Source organism: Balaenoptera acutorostrata, chromosome 7 (assembly GCF_949987535.1).
Source record: "Balaenoptera acutorostrata chromosome 7, mBalAcu1.1, whole genome shotgun sequence".
NCBI classification, from domain to species: domain Eukaryota; kingdom Metazoa; phylum Chordata; class Mammalia; order Artiodactyla; family Balaenopteridae; genus Balaenoptera; species Balaenoptera acutorostrata.
In genome coordinates, this window is record NC_080070.1 from 76,446,127 (window position 1) to 76,460,387 (window position 14,261).

The following is a 14,261-nucleotide window of genomic DNA, read 5'->3' on the forward strand; positions in this document are numbered from 1 at the left end:
ACATCTGACAAATGGACTAACCCAGTCAGGGGGCCTTCTGGCATAAGCTGATGATCATGAAGAAAAACAGGCAGGAAGCCATCAACTACTTGAACTAAAATTCTGGTCCCTTCACTGTGAGACTCCACAACCTACTTTTGCACTATACACAGGGTGCTGGCATTTACCACTATGGAAGAAAACTATCCTGCATGTTAACTTCAGCGATATGCCTACTGTGCCTCTGAATGGTCCTGTTTAAAAACATTCACAAACCACTGCTTTTCAAAAGGAAAAGGAAATGGTCCCCAAAATATTTTATCTCGATCCCTCCCCAAGTAGCCTGCATCAATTCCACTTTGATGCATAAAGCTATGTCCTTTACAAAACAAAACTGTATCTTGGAGGTAAAAAGTCTAAACTATAGCTCGAAGAGAGTAATAGAGAACTCTCAAGGGCGATGTAAAACTAGGACGCCTAGACTACTCTATTCGAATGGCTTTATTGAACTTTTTTGTTAACTTACTGTACTGTTCCTAAACTGTTTTAAGTCACATAAGTATCTTACAGTTTTCTGTCCTGTGTACCTGACCAGATCGGAATTGCTGTGCTATCTGAGGTTTCTCCTGATCACTGAGAATTCAGCTCTTTTATGGATGGGAGGTCAGCAGTACATCAAAACGACGAATGTGCTGGCCTTCTAAGAAGTCACAAACGACCCCCCTCTGTGACCAGTTTCTGGGGCTCTGGGCACACATTTTAAGCCACAGGATCAGATGGGTACACTTTGTGGCTGTGAGGTCACTATCAGAAAAATGCCTTTTCTCCTCCAAACAGCATGTTCCATGCATATTCATGAGAACATTTAGCATCATTTCCTTCTCTAAGGGTCCAACCTGCACCCTAGCAGTAGAAGACAGTAAAAGGACCACACTGACATTCAGCACCTCCCAGCCTCTCTGCTAGGAAGCTGAGGCAGTCCCATCCTCCAGCTCCTGCAAGCTTCACTGCTGAGCGCTCTCAGTAAGGGACCATCCCCTCGTCTTTACTGGCCATTATTCCTATCATTCAATACAAAAGCACAAAGACACAGTGGTCAGCCCAACAAGGACTACAGCCCAGGGGAGGTGTGATCACTGTCAGAGGACATCAAATCCGACACACTGTTGAGGAGGCTGCAGAAAAGCAGAGGCTAGAAAGGAGTTCAGAGTTTAAACGAATTTCTTGTTTCCTCCCCGCCTAGTTCCCTTTACTCATAACATCGGGCCTAAGCTGCTTTACTGAAGCCCCTTCCAGCTCTATACCTTACAAGGGATGGAAATTATATCTGCTGTAGGCGTTAGATTAAAACCCACTGCACACTGGGCTGAGCCTTCCTTCAGTGTGCACTCATGCCGCTTCAGGCCGTTCATCACACTGCTTTATGTGTAAGGCTGAGGTACAGAGAAGAACCACACGAACTTAACATCCTGCTGGGCCTGATGTGTTCATTAAGTGCTCTTATTCGCAGTCACCTGCCCACCCCGTAGAACCACTCTCCACCCATTTAAATTAAAGAGGCTGTAATACACCCACACTTAAATTATGATGAACAGGAACATTTCCACTGGAAAAATTCTCACACATCTTGATTCGCCCTGTCAATTAGGAGGTCTTTTGACAAGGGGGGGAAAAAAAAAAACTGATCATCTTACAAAAGTAATTTGCCCTAATGGGTGCATAATGGGTCAGATATAATTTGTGGCTTACCAGCCACATGGTAAATAGTTTACTTAACACTTTAGAGCTACCAAAAGTTAGCCTCATTATTTGACAGTAAAATGTTCACCTCCAACTACACATTCTGGGACATTTTAAATTTCTTAAGCAGGAACTGTGTATATAAGTAGTGGATGATGCAGCACCACCAGAAGAACAGGTTTCAGAAATGATACATCAAGATACCCTTTCTGATGAAATTCACAAGCTTCTTCCAGAAGGGTTTAAATCCTGGAGAAACCCAAACCTCCTAAAAGTCTAGGATACTAATTATATGCTAAAGGTCAGTGGCAAAAACAAAAACAATAACTAAGGCTGTCCCATCCCTTCTTGAGTTAGTTTTCCTTGCTTTTAATATCTCACTTCACTGGAGAAATTTTTAAAATACTCTTTCTCTTAAACATCCACAATAGATTTTTCTCAAGTGTCCACTTTCAGAAAGCCTTTCAGAAATCACCAAATGGCCAAAGCGACTATTAGTGGCTTGGTCTTTAATCTGCCGCCAGACCTAGGCAGGTGACAGCGTCACGGGCTCAGACACCACCGGCCACCCCGGCAGCTGGGCCCCGGTCGCTTCGCGTCTCCCAAATCCTGCGGATGCCCAGCACCCAGGTGGAGAAAGGAGGTAAACACCAGCCAAAGGTAAGGTGGAAGCAGTGAGTCAGAGGCGCTCACAAAAGCAAGAAAAAACCCAACCCTCATACAAAGCATCTCTCGGGCTCCTACAAGCTGCTTCCTTTCTAAAAGGTTTATTTTTAGTTCGTTTGAAAAAGTTTTTATTGCTTACCTCTGAATAAATTATGTATATTCATTACTAGAAAGTAGAGAAAAGCGCTTTTAAAAAGTAAAAAAGAAAACTGAAGCTAAGTCCACATCCCACCACCCATTGTAATATTTGGGAGCTTGTTAATGAGATTTTTAAGACCTAGTTAAAACCATAATGGGTACCTGCGGTGGTGCTGTATACACGGTTTGGGAGCTTGGGGCTTTTTGTTTTTTAACCTGGTCTAATGGCGCTGCCAGTTCCCCCAAACGGTTACAAGTTCCTTAAAAACATTTCCAAAAGTTCTAGAACAAATACAAAAGCAACTATTTTTAAACTCCATTATCCAAGTTGAATTGGCCCGATTCTCGACTACGTTTTTTTAGAAAATCACACTTAAACTTACCTCCCTGCCAATGCCGGAAAAAGTGGGGGGCGCGCACCGAAAAAGCTTCCCCCTCCCCCAGTCCCACGAGCACCGCAAACGCAGTCGCTGCGCCACTGCGGCCTCCCCACCTGCACTGTCCTGGAGTTCATCCGCTCCCGGGGCTCGCGGCCGCAGCGACCCAGCGGGCTACCCCGAGGCCCCACCCGGGCCAGCGGCGAGCGCCCGCGTGCGGCGGCACCCAGCCTCTCCGCTCCAGGTGGCACAACCGTAAACACCGCACACACCTGCGGAGCGTACCCGCTCCGGCGTCGGCGGGACTGGGCGCGCCCGATCCACAACGCGGCAGCCGAGGGCCACGTTTCCAGCCCAAAGCGGGGCGCAGGGCCAAGCGCAAAGGGAAGGCGGGCCGAGGGTGCGTCCGGGGCTGCGGCGGGCGGCCAGATCCTCACCTGCGAGCCAGTCGCCAACTCCATTCTTCCCCGCTGGGCTCCGGCCTGCTCCCAGCACGCGGCCACGGGAGCCTGGCTCGCCACGGGCCCGGCGCACGGAGGTCGCCCGCGGCCTCGCAGCGCGCTCGCTCCGCCCGGAGCTCCGGCGGGCCGGGGGAGGGGCACACTCGGCGCCCGGGACAGGGGGAGCGCCCCGCGCCGCCCACTCGGCGCCGCGGCGCCAGCCCTCGAGGATCCTCTTACAGGACCCAAACTTAGCGACCGGTGAACTTCGCTTTGCAGGCGGCGCAAGAGGGGCTGCAGCTGGGAGCCGCCCGAGGTGGCTGCCAATCTGGGGGCGCTGGGCTCCCCCCTGCAGTGGAGGGAGGGAGTGGAGCCGTCCGGCCCGGTTTCGCGCGGGAGAAATGAGAGGGGGCAGTCCCGGCGCAGCCTCCCGCTGGCACGCCCGGCTGCGGCGCCCGCCGAATCTTTGCAGGGTTTGTTCCAGGTAGTACCCTGGAGCGCAGAGCCTCTGCGGCAATCGGTGTCTCTGATCCGGGAAAGCATTTTAGGGCTGCCTCAGAACTTGTTTTGTAGTTGTAAAGGGGCGGGGTTCTGACGCCTCTCAAAACATTCGCTTCGGGGTTCGCTTTGCAAAACTGGCAACCAAGGCCCCCCGGGGTCGGGAACTGCAAACCTCCCTGGAACTTTAAACGGTCTGTTCTATACATTGTACACGTAGGCCTTCCAGCCTCACTAGACAGAGAGTTTTAGAGGTCAGGAACGCTGATAAACAAATATTGGCTGAACACCTACTACTGTGTGTCCGGCGCTGTGTACACAAGCTTGAACAAAAAACAGGCCCCTGCTCTGTTGGAGCTTACAGTCTGGGAACCAGCCACCGACATAATATAAATGTAGTAATGACGTAAATAAGTGTAATAATATAATTAATTAACTTGATTAATTAACAATGAATTCAAATAATACCTTTAGTTAATGGTGATAATTTCAGTAATAGCGCGCAAATAAATGTAAATTTGGAGTTATGATAGATGCCAGGAGAGAAAAGGTAAGTGGTACTACCAGGTCAGGGAAGACTTCTTAGAGTTTTCAGGTATGAAGAGTGAAAAATTAAGTGGGTGGAAGTTTTGGAATGCTTGAAATAAGTATTGGGGAGGGTGGTAGATAAATTGTCCTGAAATTGTAGCAGGTTTGCTATAAAACTTCTCTCAATAGTTGGCTCTACAGATATTTCGTATTAATACTATATTTTTTGACCCTCCTACACTGTTGGTGGGAACGTAAATTGATGCAGCCACTACAGAGAACAGTATGAAGGTTCCTTTAAAAACTAAAAATAGGGTTACCATATGTGTCAGCAATCCCACTCCTGGGCATATATCTGGAAAAAACTATAATTCAAAAAATACATGCACCCTATGTTCACAGCAGCACTATTCACAATAGCCAAGACATGGAAACAACCCCACTGCCCATCAACAAACGACTGGCTTAAGAAGATGTGGTGTATATACACACAGTGGAATATTAGCCACAAAAAGGAAAGAAATTTTGCCATTTGCTGCAACGTGGATGAACCTAGAGAATATCAAACCAAGTGAAGTCAGACAGAGAAAGACAAATACCGTATGATATCATTTATATGTGGAATCTAAAAAAAAATGATACAAATGAACTTATTTACAGAACAGAAATAGACTCACAGACATAGAAAACAAACTTACGGTTACCAAAGGGGAAAGGGGGGGAATAAATTAGGAGTTTGGGATTAACAGATACACACTACTATATGTAAAATCGATAACCAACAAGGACCTACTGTAGAGCACAGGGAAACTATATTCAATATCTTGTAATAACCTATCATGGAAAAGAATCTGAAAAAGAAAAGATAGATATATAGATAGATATGGATATAGATACAAACTGAATCACTGTTCCGTACATCTGAAACTAACACATTGTCAATCAACTATACTTCAATTTAAAAAAAGGAAAGAAAAAAATACTACATTTTTTGAAAAACAAGACACAGCTTTCCAGACTGTAGAATTCCCAAAGTTGTTATAGATTTATCCTTTTTTTACTTGGAACAATCAAGCATTTATATGTTAGTGCCAAGACTGAATCACATTTGTGGTACCGGAACATCCATGGATGTGAGGCAGTTATGGGTTTGTTGATTCTGTTAAGCTTCCAGGTGACTGCCATGAGCAGGTATATTGGAGAACCATTGCTCTAGTCTAGCTTGGTTGTTTGCAAAGTGGGGTTTTAAGACCAACAACATCAGCATCACCTGAACTCTGGCGAAGAAATCCAGTTTCAGGGGCCTCATCCCAGACCTACCAAATTGGAAACTCTGCGGGTGGCGCCCAGCAATCTGACTTCTGATCATCACCCAGGTCATTCTGATCCTTGCTTAAAGAACCACCGTGGTTGTAATCCAAGGTCAACTGCTCACCAGCTGGGTGACCTTGGGACTAATCATTGAGCTTCCTTTTTCTCCTCTGTAAAATAGGGATACTGCATATCTGCCCAATCCATGCAACAGTATTCCTACAAAGATGAACACATGTAATATCAGACGTGATTGTATTTTGAAAAGGCTAGAGTGGTGGACAGTTGTGAGTAGTATCAGTAGTGATAATCCTTCCATTTACTGAACACTGACCACGTTCCAGGAACTGCTTATGCTTTATTTCACTCATTCATTGCCACAAACATGTGATGTACATAATCCTATCCTCATTTTTCAGAGGAGGAAACTGAGGCTTTGAGGGCTTAAAAAACTTGCTCATGGTGACCTAGCAGAGCCAAGCTAGAACCCAGATGAGTCTTACTGCTAAGCTCTACTCTCCCCTTTTTGCCTCTATTAGGGTAGCTTGGTGTATGGGGGAGGGGGAGTGATGGTAATGGAAGAAATTCAAACCTTAAGAAAATGGGAACCAGGTTCCTTATGTACTATCATCCCAACCTACTTATTTACTGTGCCTAGGATTCTGGTTTCTTCTCCCCATTTGTTTCTGAAAGTAATTATTTTAACATGTAGACGCCACTTATAGCAAGTGCCGATGAGAATGATCAATGAACAATCAATAATAAGAATAGAAAAGAATTTCATCTGAGCCAAACTGAGGACTATAGCCCAGAAGCCCGCTTCCCAGATTACTCTGAGAAATTGCTCCAGAGAAGCAGGGTTTTTCAGCACAGTTTTATATCTTGTCAGAACAAAGAACATTAAACAAGTCAGGGATACATTTCTTCAAGTTTCCAAAAAAAAACAAAAAACAAAAAAAACAAAACCAGACCAGCACATACAGTATGGCCTTGGCACCTGGGAAGGGAGTCTTATCATTAAAGGAGAACCAGCATTGGCATTCCAGGAAGAAGGGCATTTAATCTTTATTTTTAACATGGATATTCTTTACTTCTGGTCAAGGTGCCCTTTTCTTTAATAATTAAAGCAGAGTTACAATGTATGTTTGATAGGCCACAAACAGGCTACTGTAGTTAGCATAAAATTCAAGTTAATGCATGTATAAGCCGGAATGACTTCTCCATACCTCAATAGGTGAACATTTCTTTCATCTCAAGTATTTCTGCACTCTTTTCAAGAGTCTTCCCCTTACCCCACCACAGACACCTTGTCTCTCTTTTCCAGAATCTACATATGATCAGGACGTTAACGTGGCTAAATTGTCCCAAATGGTTGCTCTCGGCTGATTATCTGATCGCCATGTCTTTCACAGCTTTCGGCACTGACCTACTTATTATGTCTCGATTCTTTTACAACTTTTGAGTCCAAATGAGCTCCTGACATTGCTAACTGGAGCCCAGCACCAGGAAATTTCTGACAGCATAAAATTCACGGTCTAATCTTAAGACTAAGTAATGACAGCAATAACCATAAATTCCCAGTTGGGCTCAGAAAACAGAGTACAACAGGACTTGAGCTTTTCTGACAGTTACTTCCAAAGCAAATCATATCTATCTATGAAATACGGTTAAGAGGCCGTCTACTGTGAAAGCATGTTAAGTATGGCTTGTTACAGAATGTCATTCTGCAAGCACAGCCTTGCCACACTCCTGTTATAAACAGGAGGAGGTGGACTGTTTCAATCAGACTCCGAGTAAAGAAGCTGGAATGTTATATTTTGAGGGGTTTTTTTGTTTGTTTTTTAAGAAAAGCAACAGACCAGCTCCCTTGTCTCTTTCCTACAATTGTTCCCACTCCATCTTTCCTCTCCACTTTCTTCCTAAACACTCCAAACTGTCAAGCATTTTATCTACCAGAGCTTGCAGTTCTCCACGGCACTCAGGAAAGGCTGACAGGATTTCTTATGTAAAGAGACATCATTTTTGCGATTCCTTAGGAAAGCTGGGACATGTGGTCACAATCTATTATACTTAACATGCTTCCCCCATGGTAGGAAGAAAAGCAAAACAATCAAACAAAAACCAAGACAACAATAATAATAGTCTATGGAGTTCTACTTTTTCAGAAACAGCTCATGTTGTATAGACTATTAGTGCCTGGAACGTACTCATAGTCTAAAAACCATGTTCAGAAAAAAAGGTAAAACAGTGTCTACATTACAGCCAAAAAGGGAATTCAGCCACAAGGTTGAAACTGAAGGAAAAGGCAATGCAAGCAAACCATTTACTTGGCATCATAAATTCATCTTTTGCTTTCTACTGCACTCCCGTTTAAAAAAAAAAAAAGAAAGGCGAACTAAACCATCAAAATACATTAGTCAAAAGTCACAGGCTGAAATCAGCAGTTTCTGAAGTTGTTAACTTCTGGGTAAAACTGTAAGTGCTTGAAAGTGTTTAAGTGTCTTTAATCCTCATGAGATTCTTTAAACTGAAACCCTAGAACTGAGCCAAAGCATTCGTGCTAACAGCTCCTGCTCCGGCATCTTGATCACAAGCCTCCCTCCCACAGCCGTTGTGCAGCCTTGTTCTTCCCTGTTTCAGCTGGCGCTTGGCCGGCACTGGAGATCTCTAACAGCCCCTCCCCACTTACAGCTTCAAATATACAGCATATTATGTGGCCCTGCAGCAAATATCCCATCTCTGAGTAGATTTTGCTTCTTTTGTCCTCTCTGGGGGCAGACAGAAATAGGGTTGAAATACACCTCTCAAAGTGTCATTTTTAGTTGAAATGCGTGCTGAGATCATTGTTGATTCACATTGATGGGGTCCAGAACAGGCCATCCCAAATATGCCACTTTGGCATATTGATTATTTTGAATTAAAGTTACTTGAGAAAGAGCCAGTCCAAGAAGAACGTGCTGACCCTCCTTTGTTCCCCTGAGAGCAGGAAACAAAACTCCCGTGGAAGGAATCCTCCCTACTCAGAGGATGGAGGACATCCTTCCACCCAGAGGAAGCTGTAAAAACAAACTTTGTTACTTCTTCATTCATTTGTTACTGTAAGCCCAAATCCTTTTGTTTTGTCAAATTTTCACACACAATGGATTCTTCCTCGAAAAAGGTTTATAAACAGCCTGGTTCAGTCACTTCTGAGGTGTCATACCAATGGGACCTATGTGCATAAAAAATTAAATTTGGGGTTTTTTTGTCCTGTTAATCTGTCTTGTGTCAATTTAATTATTAGACCAGCCAAAAGAACCAAGAGGAATAGAAAGGAAATTTTCCCCTCCCCTACAAAATGCAGTTGTAAGAAATAATTCAGAGAGAGAGTCTGTGTACCTTTTGCCCGGTTTCCCTCAATAGTAACATTTCGGTACACTACAGTACCCTGTCCCATCCAGGATACTGGCATCGATTCAGTTCACCAATCCAATTTGGATTTCCCCAGCTTGACTTGCGTGTGTGTGTGTGTGTGTGTGTGTGTGTGTTTAGACCTACCGTATACAGTTTTATCACATGGGTAGATCTGTGCATGCACCACCACAGTCAAGATGCTGAACACTTCCAACATCACAAGGATCCCTCCTGTGGCCCTTTTATAACCACACCCCCCTCACTCCCACCTATACACCCCCCATATCCCCACTGCCTTAACCCCGGTAACCACTAATCTGTTCTCCATTTCTAAAATTTTATAACTTCAAGAATGTTACATAACCTTTTGGAGAACAGTATGTCAGGTTTTGCAATTGGCCTTTTAAACTCAGCATAATTCTCTGGGGATTCATCCAAGTAGTTTATCAGTCTGTTCCTTTTTATTGCTGAGTAGTAAAGCAGTCCATGGTATGTTTGTACCACAGGTTTTAACCACTCACCTGTGGAAGGACATCTGGGCTGATTCTAGTTTGGAGATATTACAGATAAGGCTGCTATGAACATTTGTATAAATGTAGTTTTCATTTCTCTGGAATAATGCCCAAGAGTACACTTGCTGGGTCTTGTGGTAGTTACAACTTTAGTTTCATATGAAACTGACAGACTTTTGCAGACCAGCTGTAGCATTTCACATTCCTGCCAGCAATGTGTGAATGATCCAGTCTCTTCTTCCAGGATCCAATATCCTGTTCCAAATGCATCTTCTCCTGCATTTGGTGTTGTCAATATTTTTTATTTTAACCATTCTGAGAGGTGTTTAGTGATGTCTCAGTGTGGTTTTAATTTGCATTTCCCTGATGGCTAATGATATTGAACATGTTTTTATGTGCTTATTTGTCATCTTTATATCCTCTTTGATAAAATGTCTGCTCATGTCTTTTGCCCATTTTCTAATTGGATTGTTTTTTTACTGTTGAGTTGTGAGATCCATTTTATGTTCTAGATACTCATCTTTTGTCAGATACATGGTTTGCAAATATTTTCTGCCAGTCTTTAGTTTGTCTTTTCATCCTCTTCACACGTGATTTCACAGAGCAAAATTTTTTAGTTTTGATGAGATTTATCACTTTTTTCCCTAAAACATTCATAGTTTTACATTTTACATTTAAGTCTGTGATCCATTTTGCATTCATTTTTTGTATAAGGTGTGGGATTTAGGTCAAGGTTCATTTTATCCTCCTATACGCAATAGCTTAAGCACCATTTGATGAAAAGGATATCTCTCTTCCACTGAATAGCTTTTGCATATTTGTCAAAAGTCATTTGAGCATGTGTGTGGGGGTCTATTTCTGGTTCTTTATTCTGTTCCATTGATATCTCTTTGCAAACATCACAACATAAACTGGAGCCATATACTAAAGGCCTTAGCATCAGATAGAGTGATTCCTCCCATTTATCTTTTAAAAAATTTTTATTGGAGTATAGTTGCTTTACAATATTGTGTTAGTTTATACTGTACAGCAAAGTGAACCAGCTATACATATACGTGTATCCCCTCTTTTTTGGATTTCCTTCTCATTTAAGTCACCACAGAGCATTAAGTAGAGTTCCCTGTGCTATACAGTAGGTTCTCATTAGTTAACTATTTTATACATAGTATCAATAGTGTATATATGTCAATCCCAATCTCCCATTTATCTTTGTCAAGACTGTTTTAACTATTCTAGGGTCTGTGCCTTTTCATATAAGTTTTAAAATAAGCTTACCCATATCTACATAAAATCTTGCTGGAATTTTGATAGGAAATGCATTAAGCCTATAGATTCCTTGGGGGAGAGTTGTTATTGTAACCAGGCAGGCTGGCTTAAGAATTAATGACTAGGAAATGTGAAGATTTAGAAATAAAGAATAGCTGCTGGGCAGGGCAAATGGCAACAATTTAGACTATAAACCAGCCACACAGCAAAGTCACCAAATTCCCAGTTCCCTGAACGCTGTCGATAAAGGCCTGACACACATTCCTAAGTTGTTTTCACAGGAAGCAGAGCCCACCAGATGAAAACTGCTGACCACAAGCACAGAGACCCCAGAGCAGTTGAAACCAGAAGACTGGTGATGCTCGAAACTCCACCTTGATGCCAACAACCTGAGGATTCTGCACGAGCTGATCATGTACCTGCAGCTCCCTCCCTCACAAAGCCTTTTAAACCTTTGTCTCCAATCAGCAACTTGGAGATGGTCTTAGGACATTTGTCCACCATCTTCCCAGGTTGCCGGTCTCCTGAATAAAGCAACTTTTCCTTTTCCACCAACACTTGTCTCTCTAGTATTGGCCTTTTGAGCAGCGAGCAGCCAAACCTGGGTTGGGTACCGGCCTGGTCCAGTTACTATATCTTTATTATGTTGATTCTTCCAATCCATAATGAAGTTATATCTCTCCATTTATTTGCCTTTTTTGATTTCTTCCATCAGCATTTTGTAATTTTCAGCATATAGATCCTGTACATGTTTTAAAGTATAGACCTAAGTATTCATTTTCTTTGAAGCAATTGTAAATAGTATTTATAAGTGGTTTTTAATTTCAGCTTCCATATGTTCCCTGCTACTAATAGAAATGCAATTGATTTTTGTATGTTGCTCTTTTACTTCTGTTGTTTAAACTACCTAGTCTATTTTGCTACTACCTATTTTGCTATGTCAACCTGGATTTTGCTATCTAACATTGGATATGTGCCAGAGAAACTCTGGGGGGATAAGGCTTCTACTACACATGGCCAGCCCACACTACCATGAAAAATCATTGGTGTTGCATCTTGTTCTAAGGACCAAAGGAAGAAATCAAAGGAAGTGATTCATTTTTTTTTTTTTTTAATGCTCAAGATCTTACTATCAGCAGCCAGAGAGATTGCTAGGATTTCCACAACATTCCACGACAAGGAAGGGAGACACTCTACCTTCGTTAGGGAATGCCTCCCAATAAGGAGGTAGCATGAAGCCCAGAAGGAAAGAGGTCCACCTAGACCATCAAGCCCAGAGATACCTAGAGTAGTAGTTCTCATGGTAGAGTGCCTAAGAACCACCCAAGGTGCTTGTTCAAAATGCAGACATTGGCCCTACCCTTTAACATTTGGATTCTGTAGGTCTGGTGTTAGGGTGACCAACCATCCCAATTTGCTCAGGACTGTCCTGGTTTTAACATTAAAAACATGCTATCTGGGACACCTCTCAGTTTTGGGTCTCCCTACCTGTTGTGTAGTCCAGGAATTTGCACATTTAACAAGTATGCTAGTAGATTTGGTGCAAATAATCTTCAGACTATACTTTGAGAAACACTGACCTAGAGAGTAGATATTGACTTATAGTTTTTACCAGGTGGAAGGAGAAGATGTCATTAAAGTGCACCTACGGCCATAAAAAAGATTGAAATAATACCATCTGCAGCAACATGGATGGACCTAGAGATTATAATACTAAGTGAAGTAAGCCAGACAGAGAAAGACAAATATCATATGATATCGTTTATATGTGGAATCTAAAAAATGATACAAAAGAACTTATTTACAAAACAGAAATAGACTCACAGACATAGAAAACAAACTTATGGTTACCAAAGGGGAAAAGGGGGGAGGGATAAATTAGGAGTTTGGGATTAACATATACACACTACTATATATAAAATAGTTAAACAACAAGGACCTACTGTATAGTACAGGAACTATACTTAATATCTTGTAATAACCTGTGATGGAAAAGAATCTAAAAAAGAATAAATATTATATATATGTATATAATATATAAATATATGTAACTGAATTAATTTACTAACACAGCACCTGAAACTAACACATTTTAAATCAACTATATTTCAATAAAATTTTTTTTAATTTTAAAAAATAAAGTGCACCTATGAAAAGAATTTAGTGGATTTTAAGTGCACTTTTTTTTTATTTACTTACTTGTTTATTTATTTATTTATTTTAATCTTTGGCTGCATTGGGTCTTTGTTGCTGCGCTCAGGCTTTCTCTAGTTGTGGCGAGCAGGGGCTACTCTTCGTTGTGGTGCGTGGGCTTCTCGTGGCGGTGGCTTCTTTTGTTGTGGAGCACAGGCTCTAGGCACGTGGGCTTCAGTAGTTGTGGCACATGGGTTCAGTAGTTGTGGCTCACGGGCTGTAGAGTGCAGGCTCAGTAGTTGCGGCGCATGGGCTTAGTTGCTCTGCAGCGTGTGAGATCTTCCCAGACCAGGGCTCGAACCTGAGTCCCCTGCATTGGCAGGCGGATTCTTAACCACTATGCCACCAGGGAAGTCCCTGTGTAGTCATTTTTGAGCCTAAGTCGTGGCGAGCAAGATCACAAGTTAAACATTTAAGTATACAAAATCCATCAGACTTTGTTACCTAATGCCCCACTTCTTGCAGTGTTCAGTTCCTCACATTCATGATTACTTTCACCTCTGAATCACCGCCTTGGTCTTCACCCTTATTCCTACCACCATTCTAGTTGACATCAATATCCAAGTGTTCTGTTTCTTGACATCCTCACATCCTGCATCAATCAGAGTCTAGTCAGGAAATGGGAAGAATGCCAGTTATTTGAACAGAGAGAATTCAATATGAAGAATCGTTAGCTAGGTATAAAATTCTTAACAAGATAACTGAAAAGGTAAAAAGACAATGCTAAGGTATCACAGAGACAGCAACTGCAGTAGGCAGCTACCATGCCTAGGGCTGGGGTGGAGGGAAGGGAGGAGGCTAGGATTATAAAAAATTAGACCCTAAGAGGAGGGCCTGAAGAGTTGAAGCACACACCTCTGAAGAGCAGTGTTGCTTGGCTGATGCTGGCGTCTCTGAGATGGGCTCAATAAAGCTGATTCTGCGAGTATTGGAAAAACTCAAACTGAACTCTGCTGCTGCTATGGGAAGGAACTGCTGCCTGGGTGAAGAAACATTGCTGGGGTAATAGTGATAGAAACAGGAAACAGTCAGGAAGCGCCTTCTCCCTCCTCCAGCCTTGCTGTCTCTCTCTACACTCCTCTACTGGCAAAGCATAACAGGGAACCATTAGGCAAAGCAAAAATGATTTGCCAAGTCCCAACCCTAGCATCACAAGAGGAAGTATAGAATGTGAGTTTGGAGCTAAGAGACAGTGGCTTAATTACTGTGCATCTCCTATG

The 14,261-nt window shown here is 42.6% G+C and overlaps 1 protein-coding gene across 4 annotated transcripts in view; it reads right to left on the reverse strand.

Annotated features, from left to right (window-relative positions):
- Nucleotides 1–14,261, reverse strand: part of CDCA7L (cell division cycle associated 7 like) — a 219,171-nt gene that overhangs the window by 49,019 nt on the left and 155,891 nt on the right. For 2 of the 4 annotated variants that reach the window (XM_007183924.3, XM_007183922.3), the window contains exon 1: nucleotides 3,338–3,494. The exons of 1 other annotated variant lie outside the window; for it this stretch is intronic. In XM_007183924.3, the coding sequence (XP_007183986.2) occupies nucleotides 3,338–3,361 (24 nt within the window). In that variant the 5' untranslated portion in view covers nucleotides 3,362–3,494. Of the gene's footprint in view, nucleotides 1–3,016; nucleotides 3,035–3,337; nucleotides 3,495–14,261 lie in introns of those variants that run through there. One more of the 4 variants, XM_007183923.3, reaches the window with a different exon arrangement.